Source organism: Plectropomus leopardus, chromosome 3 (assembly GCF_008729295.1).
Source record: "Plectropomus leopardus isolate mb chromosome 3, YSFRI_Pleo_2.0, whole genome shotgun sequence".
In the NCBI taxonomy this organism is placed as follows: Eukaryota; Metazoa; Chordata; class Actinopteri; order Perciformes; family Serranidae; genus Plectropomus; species Plectropomus leopardus.
Window position 1 is genome coordinate 5,623,267 of NC_056465.1, and position 15,917 is coordinate 5,639,183.

Below are 15,917 nucleotides of genomic sequence, written 5' to 3' on the forward strand. Positions count from 1 at the left end.
CTGTGAGCTTCCAGAACACTAACGGTCAGCTGTTCAACCACTGAAGTGCTCCAGATTTGGATCAGTTCATCCACTGATACTTTACTAATAGCTATGATGTTGATATTCTTGGAGAAATATTTTTGTGTTTAGTTTTGTCATTTTTAGATGATTAAAAGCACTTCAGAGGTTTTGATCCAATGTTTTGTAGTTTTGGTATTTTTATTGCACTGTGAATATTGAAGAGGATAAATCTCTTTTTAATAATGTAGTTCTCACTTGATGTTTTAATAATTAACATGGAAACACACACAGACACGTGTGTGTTTGAAATGTTGTGTCAGACAGTGTTAGGAACAGTAGAGAAGGATGTTAGTGGGAAAAAATGTTTCTTTTAATTAACATTGTTTGAACTTTTTGTAAGATTTTGATATAATTAGAAATTTAAGAATTGTAGCATATTTCTGTTTGATCCTGCTCAAAGGTGAGGCTTTGTTTTGTTTTGCCATGGCCTGTGTGTCTTTGTTTTCTCTGTGTAAAATGTGCCATGGTGGTCCGTAGTGATGAGTACAGAAAGCCAGAGAGGACAAACAACGATTTCTCCTCTTCTTCAAACATGATCACAACATAACTGCCCTGTAATGTGTTTCTTGTTTTATATCATTTAGCGATTACAAAAAATAACAATTGAAGCCAACACTGCAAAAAGTCTTTTTTTTTCATAATCATGAAATTAATTTCAGATTTCAAGAAAACAAGTTAGTCATGCTGTGATCACAAAGTAACGTCCTGTTGTTGAAGAAAAACTTCAATCTTTCCTCTTCAGCTTTCTGCACTCTGTTTGTGTGAATGAGTAAATATTTGTCAAAACTGTTTTGAAAAAGATTTTTTTTTTTCTTTTTGTTTGTCTTTGACTCAGTATCTGACCATCCCTTATTGACTGCATTTGGGGATTTGCACAGTATTTTTTCATGTATAAATACAATTGAAAAAAATAATGAAATAATAATACACTATCAGCCGCATCTGTTTGAATGTCCCTGTTCACTCTGCTCTCTCACCAAGAATTACGTCAGAATTGTAGCGCAGTTATAGTATGAACAGTGAATGCAACAGCAGACTAGCAAACATGTCTGTTATGCAGGTAAATAGGAAATTTACCGAGAATAGAAATAGGATTTGTCTGATTTTGTGGAGAATCTAACTGAGATAAGGCATGAACAATAACTGGGCCATCTTCTCACTGATGCTCTTATTTGCTTATGTAGGCCATACAAAGGCATCAGTGTTAGACTGAGACTGTTTATTTACAAAGTTAAAAAAGCTGTAGCTGCTTTAATTAGATTATTACAGATTACTGTGTTTGCACATGACAAACATTTTTATCTTTAGGTTTTCATCAGAGCGGTCCTGTTCTGATATACTGTGAGAATTAAAATGACTCATTGCTTTTAGAGTCAGCACCACATGAGCGGGAGTTCCCACATTAATGTGGTGTCTAACAGGGAGCTGTTTGGTCCTTTTGTGAAATCACTGCCGCCTAACTGCGTTTACCAAAGACAACAGAGAAGAGTTCTCAACAGAACTACCAGATATTTGAGATTAAAAATTGAATCCAAATGTCTGAACTTCACTGCACTTGCATTCTTGCATACTATGAGTACATATTCCAAAAAGGTCTGAGTACTATGGGCTGTCCAAATCCACAATTCATCCAGTCCACAAGGGGCCTCGAGCTGATTTTCTGCAGACTTCCAGAGAGTCTGCTCAGGCTGCAGACTTCACTGATTTAATTACCCATAATTCATTACAATCATGAATTGTAAGTTCATTATTGTGACAACTGAAAAAAAAGACATTACTGTGACAGTTTTTTCAATTATTAAAAAATAAAACTCACTTATGACTCAAAACGATCACTTCATTAAAAACTAGGGATGATAACTAATCAGAAATTGATTGAGGAAAAATAGCATTTAATATTATTCGAAATAGGCATTTTGCTATTTTTGTTGTTTTCAAATAGCAATTAATCAGTTTTTAATTTGACCAATAATCGATTGAAGTGATTACAATCTGCAACCTCAATGAAAACATTACTTGAACTTGAACTGTGTGATTACGATGAACTCGTAACAGTATGCAGGACTGAAGTCTGCGCGGCGTCTTTAGAGTGGGAGAGGGCGGAAATGGGCGGAAGTGAATTGTCAGAGCGGTATAATTTAAGATCACAGCGGGGCAATAAAGCATGAACTAAACTACCTAAACCAGAAAAAAAACTACAGTTTATAGATTCGTCTAAGTAACTCAAATGCACTTCCTAAAAATCTGAGTACTTCTTAAGTAGTTGCATTCTTACATTGTGAAGGGTTTTGGTCCTAAAGAAATGCTGCTGGTTTCCTTGGACATCCTCTTGAGGAGATACAGACCCTCCTCCTGTCTCATCCACACTCTGCTGGACTGCCACCACACCGATGATGGATTTCTCAGAGACAAAGTCCTCCTCCTCGTCCTTCTGGTGCTGAAACAAATTCCATGTAACCTACAGTAGGGAGTAAAAGGTCTCTGTTGGCCTATGATATACAACTGAAGTAAAATTTTATCCAGTGTACGAGGGCGGCGTAACCCGGGTTTGTTGTCATTTAAATCTGGAATGTGTACATACCTCCAGGGTGACGTCCTCATGTAGCACATACTCAATCAGCTGCAGAGGGCTGATTCTTCAGCAGCTGTGTTCTGTTCAGCCAAGTGACTCAGGAGTCAGTTGGCTGAACAAACCACTTCTCACTCGCATGTGTAGAGTTTGCAGACTTTGACTCTCTCCAGTGGCGACATCAGTACCACACAGTGGGTTACAGTTGCTACAAAGAAGTTCAATAAGGCAAGAAACATGAGCAGTCAGATGATTAAAAAAGTTCATCTCAGCCATAAAATTAGTGAGTACAATAGTTATTACAGGTAAGAATGATGGCTAGTACTTTGAAAATATATCCAAAGCTGTAATAAACTGGAATAATCCTGTAAGGGGATAGCTGTTTGACTCTAAGGAGTCATCTGGCCAATCACAAATCTCTATCAGCCTCGCTCTGCTAACCCAAATCTGCTGTAGATTACAGCATAAACTCACAGGACAGAGCAATACCAATCATGCACCGGAGATGTTTTACTTTAACAGTAAACGTTACTAACTTTGGCAAAATTTACCTCCAAATGATTGTTAATTGAACGTTCATGTAAATCTTAAATACAAACATAACACCCTGACAATAACGCACTTCTTAACAACCCAAAGTTTAGTATTTAACATGTGTTAGTTTAAGAATCCTTTAAAACCTGAGCAAATGGGTTTCTTTTGGAAACATGGGGAGAAGGGGGAAGAAAATGACCCTTAAAAGTTCTGATATTTTAGATGATTTTCTGTAACACAACTTTTAATATAAAAATCACGATAACTATAAATACATTTTTCTGAACCCCCCCCTCCACATTTTTGCATTTTGCAAAGTTGCTCATTGCCTTTTCCCCATGTTTTGAAAAAAAGAAAAGAAAGAAAGAAAGAATAACAACGATTAGCTGTTTTAACTTGTGAAAGACATCTAAACGCAGCACAAGAACACTGATATCTATCCAGGTTTCAAAGAGTTAATGAACACCAAAGGCTTACTTTAAGCATAAAATGAAAAGTTTGTCAGAATGCCAAGAATGATCATGATAAACATAAAAATGGTCCGATTCAAAAATTGGAGGGTTTTGAATGATTTATTAAACATCAGATTGGTTTTCGGGGATAGCTACTGGGCTTACAAAGTCCTTCTGGTCCAGCCTTATATGGAGGGTATTAAACAGTGGGATTTATTGATCATAGAACTGATAAATATCACATTATGTCCAGCTTTACAAATGGGAGCAAAATGAAAAGATGTGTAGCAGCTGTCTGATGATTCCCTCCCCGACAGAGTCCACGAGAAGCTCTTGATGCTCCTTTAAATTCTTTAAATCACGGCCGCTGCTTCACACTTTGTATGTAGAATCTTGAAGGTGCTTTCCTGTGGAAAGTGCTGAGCGAAGATGCACGCGTCTCTGTGACGTTAAATAAACACCAACAGGTCCTGTGAGACCCGACAGCAGGAGTGGGTTAGTGATTTCATTCCGTCTGTGGTGTCTCTACGATCCTCCAGGGGCCACAGCTGACCCCAGGCCGCTCTGTTCCAGCTCCGCTATCACCGACATGTGTTTAAAGTCCGCAGGGTGGTGGTTAAACGTCTCGACCAATCGGTACGTCTCCTGCCTCTGCGTGCCGTAGAACAGCTGCACCTGATTGGCCAAACACTGAGCCTGGTGGACGGTCTGTAAAGAAGGGTGACAGAAGGGTTAACATGTCGCTAAGCTTTGAATCTTTCAGTCTATCTTGATGGTCTCACGACTCAACCTGGTCAAAAGTATGCGGACACCTGAACAGTACGAGCATTAATCTGCTGCTATAACTGCCTTCAAAAGACTGCCCACAAGACCGCGAGACCTGGGAATATTATGCCGGCAGGTTTGATCATACAGTGTATGCCATCTGTAAAGAATGAAAAAAAACGTGCGCTGACAGCAGTAAGGGGGTCAGAACTCCAGGAACACTCGTCAGTTTTGGATCAGATTGTAAGGCCATTATAAGAATGAATTGTTTCGGCCTGTTGTTTGTTTCCTGCTGACCTCTCCTGGACTGTTAACGCCACAGCGGTCATCAAGAAGGCTCAGCAGTGACGACACTTCCTGAGACTGCTCAGGAGAAACAATCTGCATGAGAAGCTGCTGGTGATCTTCCATCGTTCTTCCACTGAGGGCGCACTGTTGTTTTACGGTGTGATACACCAGCTGCACTGAAGCACAAAGGAAACGATACATTGATCTGCATCGATATATTGGTTAAATAAGCAAGCATCCCGTGTCATCGATGCAAAGTGAAAACATCAATGACTGATCGATCGATCATCATTCTGTGTCACCGTCACACAGCTTCATGCAGATGATGACGAGCAGTCACAAGAAAGACGATTAGGAGAACCTTACTTACTCGAGAATAAACCATCAGTGTGGAAACGTTTTGTTTTCAGAGAAACTCGGGGTTAACAGACAGAGCACATGTCATATGTAAACAAAAGCTGTGCTCAGGTGCAACCTTATCTGCTCAGTTTAAAAATGCTCGGCTGAAAAGACGTGCATGCAGACTAAAATTCATCCGTGCTGTTCTGTCGGGAGATGCAGGGATTTAAATCAGGGGCAAGAAAGAGAAAGTAAAAAGGATAAATGTAAATTTGTTCAGTTGAGTGGAGGAAAAGTCTGCTAACCTCTAAGCTAATTTATGAAATGTAAAATGGCAAACAGGCTTATGCTGACAACATTAACATTGTTGTATATGTGGGGGCACGCCTTACAAAAGACCGTTGTTTTGTCTATGATCCTCAGCAATTATTATTGAGCCGAGTTTTTATAGTTTATATACTTTAGTGAAGAGGTCTTGTCGTTTATCCACGTTTTGAGGATGTTGGGGGAAGTTTGTCTTAAAGTCAGACAGCCCTGAAGTTGGAGGAAAAGGATCATGGTCCGAGTTAAAATGATAACTATTTTCTGACAGAAAGACAAACGTGTTGAATTATTTCCAAATATTTATACGTTGTTTTTTACCTTTTCTGGTCAAAAGCAAAGACAGAGATGGCAGCTTCTATAACTGACTGTGTTAAATGATCAGATAATATCGCCTCATATCAATCACAGCCCTCTGAAATGAAACTGAATCGAAATCATATCATGGCAGACTTTGTGACATCGGGGAATATCATATTGTTATCCAACGAAATGATATATTATTGTTGCATGATAAAATCATTGATTTACACCCCTAACAATGAGATAAAGGTTTTTTATTCAATTCTATGAATAAAGATATGGCCTGCAGACAGATGGGTCCCTCCACACAGGTCAAGGACTTACTATGAACTTGGGGTCCAGCTCGGCGGTCATGAGGACCACGCCCTTCTCCTCCTTCAGGTCTGGGTAATGGTAGAGGATCAGCTGACTGGGAGCGTTCTCACCGAGCGTCTGGACAGCGGCAGAGAGAGAAAAACGGGAATGAACACCTCCAGGTAAAACATGTTTTCATAGAGAGCAGAAGAAAACTGTATATTTGGGACAGTAAGCCATGAAGGAGCTCTGTAATAATACAGACTTATCATTTACAGTATAATGTATGGACCATTTAGGATATTAACATTATCAAAATATGTTTTACTTTTAAAGTGCGGTATATGAAAACATTTACCACCAACTTACCAGAAAATGTTAATGATTTTTTTAAGTCCTACAATTCTCAGGTTAACGGTTATCCTAATAGACAAGCAAAAAATCTTAATCTACCGATGTAAAGTGTATCTGGAGGACTGCACTGTTTGAAATATCGTGGAGTGAAATTATGGAACATGAACTTTTAACAGATTTTATGTCTGTCTCTATACAAAAAGTAGAGGTCACCAGATTATTGGCCTGGCTGATTTTTGGGGGCGTTATTTGGCATTTTGCTTATTATCTGCATCTGCGTTTTATTGTAGTGATCAGCAATAAAAATAATTAATTAAAAAGTGCAAAGAACGTGCCAGCATGGTAGGAATCTCAGGGAGTTCTTTTTATTTATTCATTTTTTTCATTTTAATTTTCACTTGACTTTATAAAAAAAGTTGCAGGGAACTTGCTGTTTATGATGTTGAAAGTTTCAGTTTTGAACGTGTGAAGGTCCCGTGAAAGCGGTTTACCTGGACATTGATGAGGGAGGTGAAGTGGAGCTCGTGTCCGGACCACTGACCCACGAAGAACTCGTAACCCTCCCTCTGAGGTAAAGCGTACAGGAACTGAGGAGAGGGAAACCACAGAGACAGAGGTCACCATGGTGATGAGAGAAAAATAAAGAGGACAAATGTGATGCACATTCTGGCTGACTGATGTAAGAAAAACATCAAAATCAAAGCTTCAGGATCACATTATACTAAAAATTCATTAGGGATGCACGATGATGGATTTTTTTCTGCTGTTATCCGAGTGTAGTGGAATTAACATCATTTTTGAGTCAACTCTTATCCTGATAGCCCACTAACAAATGGAGACATAAAATACAGAATTTTTTTAACCCTTTGAAAACTGGAGCTACGTCACTTTCCTTGTGCCGCTTTAAAATGCCTTACTCAAGTATTTAACCCTTAACCATGAGCAAATTGGTGTGATTTCTTTCAAAAACACTGAAGAAAGGGCAATGAGCACTTTGATAATAAATGTTTCTGAAACTGCAAGAAATTAGTAGATATAGGACATTATTTACAAAAAGCTAGGGAAAAAAAATAAAAGAGAAATAAAGACAAAAGCCAGAGATTAATATATCATATATATATATATATATATATATATATATATATATATATATATATATATATATATATATATATATATATATATATATATATATATCATAGAATTTTTAAGCACTTTTTTCAGGTCATTTTTTAAGTCTTTTTTCAGAAATTTCAGGCAATTTTCTTGTACTTTTTGCCATTTTTTTGGGTAATTTCTTCTTCCGTTGCTCACTGCCTTCTTCCTGGGTTTTTGGATGAAATCAAGCCAATTTACTCAGGTTTTAAATGGTAATATATGTAATATGCATTTATTGTGCAAAATAATAAAAGTACTTCAGTTTAGGGTTGATGATTGGTACATATTCACTTAATTGGAGAAAAAAAAAATCGGTTTATGATATTAGAAGAAATCAGCATGTTGGCTGATTCCGATATTTCATTTTAAAGCCAATATCAGCTGGTGCCGATATTATGGTGCATACCTAGTTATCATCTGTTACATTGCAGCCATCTGGCCTAAACATGATTTTAAACACTTTGGTCTTGTGTAGCAGAATAAGTAATTGCTCACAAAATACTCCAGTTTTATTCTCTCTGTAGCTTTTTATCAACATGTTACAGTGTGAGCAGCTGTGATCTCACCATTGGGCACGACTTCGATCTGCCCAAAATCACCTCGTAGATCTGTGTCTGCAACATAAGAGAAGACAAGTTATAAGACCAGCACTGTTTATCTGAAATGTTTCATTTATAAGCTTCATTGCAAATACACAATACATTATAGAGTTACAGCAGTCTATATCAAACTGTATGGAATATCAAAAGCAAAACAGCACATCTGAAAATCCTGAATTGTGAAAAGTATCCCATCAAGGACTGAATGGACGGAATCAATTTGAAGCTTCAAAACCTCATGGCTCAGGATTTCCAAGCAACTGCGTAAAGAGAATTCTATTTAAAGGTGTGATTGGATCTGGATTTTCAATTAAAACTAATCACTAATTTCATAGGTTGTGGTAACTGTCATCCATGGATTAAAGGTATGTTTACCGAAAAGAAACAGAAACAAACACACGTGCAACATATATCTGAAACAAAAGTCACAATAATAACTATATACCAAAAAATAAGGCTCATTGTTCAAGGCAGGAACCTTATTTCTTTTAGTGACAAGGCATGGGAAAAAACATTTGAAGTTATAAAAGATGTAAGTATGTGCGTGCGTGCGTGCGTGTGTGTGTGTGTGTGCATGCGCTGTGTGTGTGTTGTATCGGCATGTTCTCTTGTGTTAAACTCACTGGGATGACAGCGCTGATTGTGTCCTTAGTTGAATAATATTTCATCCAAAGCTGAGGGAAGAACAGAAAAAGTCAAAACAAAGAACAAATTGTTTTCAGCCACCACAGGAAGCAGAGTGACTGTCAATGTTTAGTGGAGCTACAGTTAGAGCTCAATTAGGCCACTGAACTGGACTACTGTCTTTGTCCCAGTATACAGGCACCAGGAGAGAATACATTTCTTATTTTTATTAATTATTCGATGTATTTTAAGGGCGTCTTTGCCTTTAACTGATGAGTGAGTGTGAGTGTGAAAAGGGGGCTAGAATTGAACCCGCAGCCACTGCGGTGAGGACACAGCTTCAAAAATGGGGCGCCCACTCTATCCACTGAGCCACCAGGGGCCCCAGGAAAGAATAAATTTATTGAGAGAAATGTCCAACTCTGCAACCACAGGTGGAGATATGTCCCCTTTCAGTTACTTGCTAAAAAAAACCTATATTATTTATACCCTCTATCATATAGACCTAATCACAATCACAACTATTTACAATAACTTCAGGATAGAAAACAGCCGTGTCACACACATATCATCAAACAGCGCCAAGCAAACTCTGCCTTCATTGATTAGTTTTAAGCTACTTAAAAAAATAAATACATTTTTGAAAAAATCAATATTGGTTCAATGGAATGCTAGATTTAGAGTATTTTCACCACTTTACCTCGCTGTAAGACATCCCTCACTGACTATCAAAAACATTTTTTTGATATAATCCTTTTAACTCCGCTGAACGGCAGAGTTGGTGCTCTACCGCTGCCTCCATCGGCTATAGTCAGATGAGCGAGAATTCAAATATAATGTACGCTTAAACTGATTTTTTTTTGTTTTAGGTGGCTAAAGTGCTATATTGCGTCCCCGTCCACAGCAGTACATCAGTAAGCTTCTGTGCCGGTGTTGTGGGACTGTACTTTATTCATTAGAGGAGGAGGGTTTTTATTTGAAATAAATACAGAATTCTACCTTTTTATATTGAATGTCCTTCACCTGAGCCAAAATTAATAACACAAGTCCCTCCTCTGTGCTTTTTTTTTTTTAAATGCTTAACCCTTTTTGCAACACCCCTTTCCCCTCATAAATAAGGAACTGTCCCTATCCGTAAACACTACGGGAGGCCGGCGCGGTGACCACGAGCACACGCAGAACATCTACTCCAGTTAACGTCTGACTGAGGTGTCTACAAGAAGGAGCAGCTCCATTTCCAATTAAATTATCTGGGCGTATTTGTCCGATTTTAAGAAAGTTAATTTAGCCCAATTTCAGTCACACTAACGTGTTTTACGTGTATTTTAAAAGTCCAGATTTAGTCTAACAGAATAATTTGACTTTTTCTAACATCATGTAAGCGAGTGGTTAAACTGGAGTGAGTCTGACCACACCCCCACGCACTCACCTCCGCTATCTCCTCGCCCGTCTTGTCTCTGATCATCTCCAGGTTGAGGATGGAGCCCAGCGTCTGAGGAAAGCCCCGACACGGTTTGTTACCAGAACACTTCTTCATCATCATCATCATCATCATCATCATCACATGAAAACATGACATCTGACTTTATTTCACGCAGTAAAAGCCACTTAGAAAACAGTTAAAACACTGAACAAAATGAAAAGTTGGAAAGTTTGTGATTGAATTGAATTGATAACTTTTTTTACCATTAGTCAGAAAAAATTGCAACCTAAAGACATGATTTTTCACTTCATGAGTTGTGTCGAGGCATTTATAATTACTTCCAGATTTATTAACAAATATGAAATAAAAAAGGCAGTAAGAAGCGATCAGGAACAGCCCTAAATATAACCATAAAAACATAATGAAGTGAATAAATGCAGCATTATGCATCTAACCAGCTTACCTTGTTCTTCGTGAAACCTCCTGATGCTCCATCGCCGGCAGTCATCTTGTCCCGTTTCTCCAACTGCAAAGATTCCAACAACAAAAGTGACGTCACGTTCATACCACTGTGGTTTGAAGGATGTCACAGACAGATGAAGACATCAAACCAGACAAACATACTCTCCAATCCGTCTCCATCATGAAAATGCACTGTTAGCAGTTTAAAGTACACCTGGTTTGGTTCAGTGGTCTCACAGTTTATGAAATGTTACCCAAAACACAACAGAATTGTTTGAAATTGAAATTAAATGTTTGGTATTTCAGGATATAAATGTGTCTAAGTGTTTTGCACCTCCTGCTCCATGAAGCGCACGAACTCCGCCTGCTTTGAGTGTCCCAGCACTTCCTTCTTGGCCTCATGACGCTTCTCCACTCGGGCTTTGTACTCCTGTGGTTTGACGCTGAAAACAAGTCGGACATCAGATCAGTCAGTATGTTTACATGCACAGTTTCATTGAGCGACGGTCATAGCTCAATTAGGCCATTTAATTGGACTGCTGTCCTTGTCCCAGTATACAAGCACAGAGGGAGAATCCATTTCTTGGTGAAGTCCCACTCCACCACAGCAGGTGGAGATATGTCCTCTTTCAGCACGTTGTAATAAACTTATATTACTGTATTTATACTAGCGGTTGACCAATATTGGTTTTTCAGGGTCAAAACCAAAACCGATTATTAGTAGTTAATGAGACAGATAACCAATATGCATTCACAATAAAACTAAAAATCTTTTTGTCATTATTTAGAACTTGGATTATAACAAACTTATTATTATTATAACACAAAACTTTGTTTAAATACATCTGGAAAGCGTTTAATTAAAACCCAGACTTTCAACATCATATACAACAAGTTCCCAGTAACTTTTTAAAATAAAGTTTAGTGATAATTTAAATTAAAAAAAATAAAGCTCCCAGAGGTTTTACAAAGTAAAAGTTCCTTCCATGCTGACACTGTCTTTGGCCTTTTAATTAATTTTATCGGCGATCATTAAAATAGAAAGCAGATACAGATAATCAGCAAAAAGCCAAATATCGGCCCAGATAATGGCCAGACTGATAATCTGTCGACCCCAAGCAGCACTACATGGCTTAGCTTCTGTGCCAGTGTTTTATCAGAGGAGGGGGGTGACTTTTTTCATTCAAAATAAACATTAAACACAACCTTTTCAAGTGGTATGTCTCTCACCTAAGCCAAAACTACAAACACAAGTCCCTCCTCAGTGCTTACATTTTTGTAATGCCTGTCCCGTTTTGTAGCATCCCTTACCTCCTCATAAATAAAGAACAGTCCCTATCTCTATTAACGAGGAAGGCTGGTGCAGCAACAAGGAGCACGCCCAAAACACCTACAACCCCTGGCAAAAATTATGGAATGACCAGACTTGGAGGATGTTCTTTCAGTTGTTTAATTTTGTAGAAAAAAAGCAGATCACAGACATGCCACAAAACTAAAGTCATTTAAAATGGCAACTTTCTGGCTTTAAGAAACACTAAAAGAAAGCAAGAAAAAAAATGTGGTAGTCAATAACAATTGCTTTTTTAGATCAAGCAGAGGGAAAAAATTATGGAATCACTCAATTCTGAGGAAAAAAGTATGAAATTACCCTGTAAATTTCAATTTCCAACACCTGCATCAGATTAAATCTGCTCATTAGTCTGCAGTTAAACAGGAGTGCTCACACCTTGGAGAGCTGTTGCACCAAGTGGATTGACATGAATCATGGCTCCAACACGAGATGTAAGTTGAAACAAAGGAGAGGATTATCAAACTTCTTAAAGAAGGTAAATCATCAGGGAATGTTGCAAAAGATGTTGGTTGTTCACAGTCAGCTGTGACTAAAATCTGGACCAAGTACAAAAAGGCAAGCATACTGGCAGACCAAGGAAGACATCAAAGCATCAAGACAGAAAACTTAAAGCAATATGTCTTGAAAACAAAAAATGGACAGCAAAACAAATGAGGAACAAATGGGCGGAAACTGGAGTCAACGTCTGTGACCGAACTGTAAGAAACCCCCTAAAGGAAATGGGATTTACATACAGAAAAGCTAAATGAAAGCCATCATTAACACCTAAACGGATAACTGTGGATGGCTGGATGAAAGTTATATTCAGTGATGAACGTGAATCTGCATTGGTAAAGGTGATGATGCTGGAACTTTTGTTTGGTGCTGTTCCAATGAGATTTATGAAGATACTTTCTGAAGAAAACATGCAAATTTCCACAGTCATTGATGATATGGGGCTGCATGTCAGCTAAAGGCACTGGGGAGATGGCTGTCATTACATCTTCACTAAATGCACAAGTTTACATTGACATTTTGGACACTTTTCTTATTCCATCAGTTGAAAGGATGTTTGGGGATGATGACATCATTTTTCAAGATGATAATGCATCTTGCCATAGAGCAAAAACTGCGAAAACTCTCCTTGAAGAAAGACACATAAGGTCAATGTCATGGCCTGCAAATAGTCCAGATCTCAATCCAACTGAAAATCTGTGGTGAAAATTGTAGAAAATGGTCCATGACAAGGCTCCAGCCTGCAAAGCTGATCTGGCAACAGGAATCAGACAAAGTTTGAGCCTCATTGATGAAGAGTACTGTTTGTCACTCGTTAAGTTCATGAGTCAGAGACTGCAAGCTGTTATAAAAGCCAGAGGAGGTGCAACAAAGTACTGGTGGTGTGTTTTTTTTTTTAGTTTTTTTTTCATGATTCCATTTCCATTCCATATTTTTTTTTTCCTCTGCTTGATCTAAAAAAGTAATTGTTATTAACTACCACAATTTTTGTTCTTGATTTCTTTTAGCGTTTCTTAAAGCCAGAAAGTTGCCTTTTTAAATGACGCTAGTTTTGCAGCATGTCTGTGATCAGCTGCGGGCTGTCAGCTCAGATGTCAAACATGGATACGCTGCTCGCGGGTTTACACGTGAACCGAATAAATCACCGTCTCATGACAATTTCAACACACTCCTGTGGTTCAGTCTAAAAAGCACCGACAAATTACTTTGAAAATTACTGTTTTTCTAAGGAGTTTCGTATTTTGCGGGTGTGCCGTCGCGCGGCTGCTAGCTAACTTTAGCCCACTGACCTGCGCAGTTTCTGGATCTTGTCCTGGTACTTGTTGTAGAACGGGTTCTCCTCCAGCTCTGGTTCCTTCCGCATCGAGAAGGCTCGGAACTGCGCCGGGACCAGCCCGGGAATCAGCGTCCTGATGCCGGTGGCCCTGACCGCTAACATGCCCCGGTACAAACATGACATCTGTACCACGGCGGCTGCCATCTTTCCATCGCTCCCTTCCAACATCTATAATACTCCGACGGGAAACAGCTCTCGAACATTGGTTCCGCCAAAAGAAAACACTACTGTAATTTTACTGTGTAAATTTAACTATTCAGTACAGCCAAAGACATCTTATTATTGTTTTGTTTAGTTTTTTTCTCTAATGAAAACAATACTTAAAATAACAACATAGAGAGTGCAGATAGAAAATGATAATTAAAAGGTACATACTATATATTAGACAAAATAATAGGCTTATTAACTTTACTCTAATAAAATAAATGTTTCTACAGTCTATTTTTGAAAATTCTGCTACATTTTTCTATCTCATGACAACAACAACACGTAAAATAACTGCATGCAGAGTGCAACTAAAACAACATAATAAAAAGGTACATAATATCAGATAATTCAAACAAAATAATAGGCTCATAAAGTTTACTCTAATAAAATAGATGTTTCTACTTTTGTTTTGTTTTCTGAATAATTAAGTCACTCAATAATGATATGCCAATAACTACAATAGGCTAACAATAAGACATTTGAAAAAAAAATACATAAAGTGATAATTATACCTCACACTTTGTTACTCATTCTGTTAGTCTGTCACGGTAACAGTATAGATATTAAAGGGTTGTGAGGATTTCAGTGTGGGTGTTATGTGATGTAGATGACACTTTAGTTTTCCTGTAAACTCTTTCAGAAATGATGATAAAATATTGATACCCTGGTATTTTCTTTCACCCTGAGATCACAAAACATAATTTTATCATGTTATCATTCTCTCTACCACAAGGAAGCAGGCTTGTTTTGTTATGATCGCATGTGACTTTCTACATCACATCTCACTGCAAAACGGTAGTCATTAAAGTCCTGTTTTTGCAGCCTCCACTCTGCTGGTTTCAGGCTTTTGAGCAGATATATACCACATACTTTTAGTCGTTGCCTGTCACCTCTAATGACATCATTGGTTCATTTTTATATATATTCTTTTAGGTTTTTAACAAGGACATCATAACAAAACAGAAGTTTTAACAAATAAGAACAAGAAACATGTCGCCCCTTCCAGGCTTTTTTTTTCTTTTTACAAAAAGCATAAATAATAATAAAATAATAAGCATAAATCTAAATATACAGTTCAGAGAATTTTAAATATAGTTTTCTGGAAATGTTTGCCTTTTTTTCATTATGTCTAATTATCCCACCCAGCTAATTTTAAGATCATTTCCTTGACACCTTTAATTGCTTTGTTGAAAAAGTGCTGAATTCACACACACACACGCACGCCCACACGTATATAAAATCAAACCAATTTGCTCAGGTTTCAAAGAGTCAAAGTACTTGTGAAAGGAATCTAAATGCAACACAAGGAAATTAATGTCGATCCAAGTTTCAAAGGATTAAACAAAACAAAACTTGGGGGAATGTAGCCGATCAAAGTCATGAAGACAGCCATTCAATACAACCTTACGTGAGACACAGCCTAGACAACACAAAAACACTCCAGTAAAGACAAAACAAACAAACAAAAACAGAAGTACCTTCAAAATACCAATCACCTCAGAATCTACCAATTCATTACAAGTGCAAATTAGACAGACATTCCCTACATTCTGTCTATTAGGGCAAAAAAGGAGGCCCACACATGTCTGAAAATACTTTTTTTTTTTTTATAATATTTTAGAATGTCTTCATGAAATTAAAGTGAAAAACAAACAACTCCAAGTCGGTCACAGCTGATTAAATGTTGTCTTGACGTGTTGAGACCACATGAGGTCACTATATGACTGCACTGAGAGGAGCCTGAATCTCCTTCCATCCATAACAGCTGCTCCTCAGCGCTTATCAGAACTCTGTGAGTCACTGCAGAGATCTGCCTCCACAAACACGTATAAAAAACAAATAAATAAATGAGCAGATAAGTAGAGTAAACAATCTGCTCCAACTCTCCAGAGTCACTAACCGATACACTCATCTTTTTCTGTGTGTGTGTGTGTGTGTGTGTGTGTGTGTGTGTGTGCGCTGGCTGTAAATTTAATGATG

At 37.9% G+C, this 15,917-nt stretch overlaps 1 protein-coding gene across 1 annotated transcript; it reads right to left on the reverse strand.

The window, feature by feature from the left end:
- Positions 1-3,719: 3,719 nt before the first annotated feature.
- Positions 3,720-13,898, reverse strand: atpaf1 (ATP synthase mitochondrial F1 complex assembly factor 1). The gene is made up of 9 exons (XM_042484228.1): positions 13,684-13,898; positions 10,883-10,991; positions 10,550-10,612; positions 10,093-10,155; positions 8,663-8,713; positions 8,007-8,054; positions 6,774-6,869; positions 5,959-6,066; positions 3,720-4,326 (listed from the first exon to the last, which is right to left on the reverse strand). Exons 1-9 carry the CDS (start codon positions 13,896-13,898, stop codon positions 4,144-4,146), a joined length of 936 nt encoding a protein of 311 aa, XP_042340162.1. The 3' UTR covers positions 3,720-4,143.
- Between the last annotated feature and the right edge of the window lie 2,019 nt (positions 13,899-15,917).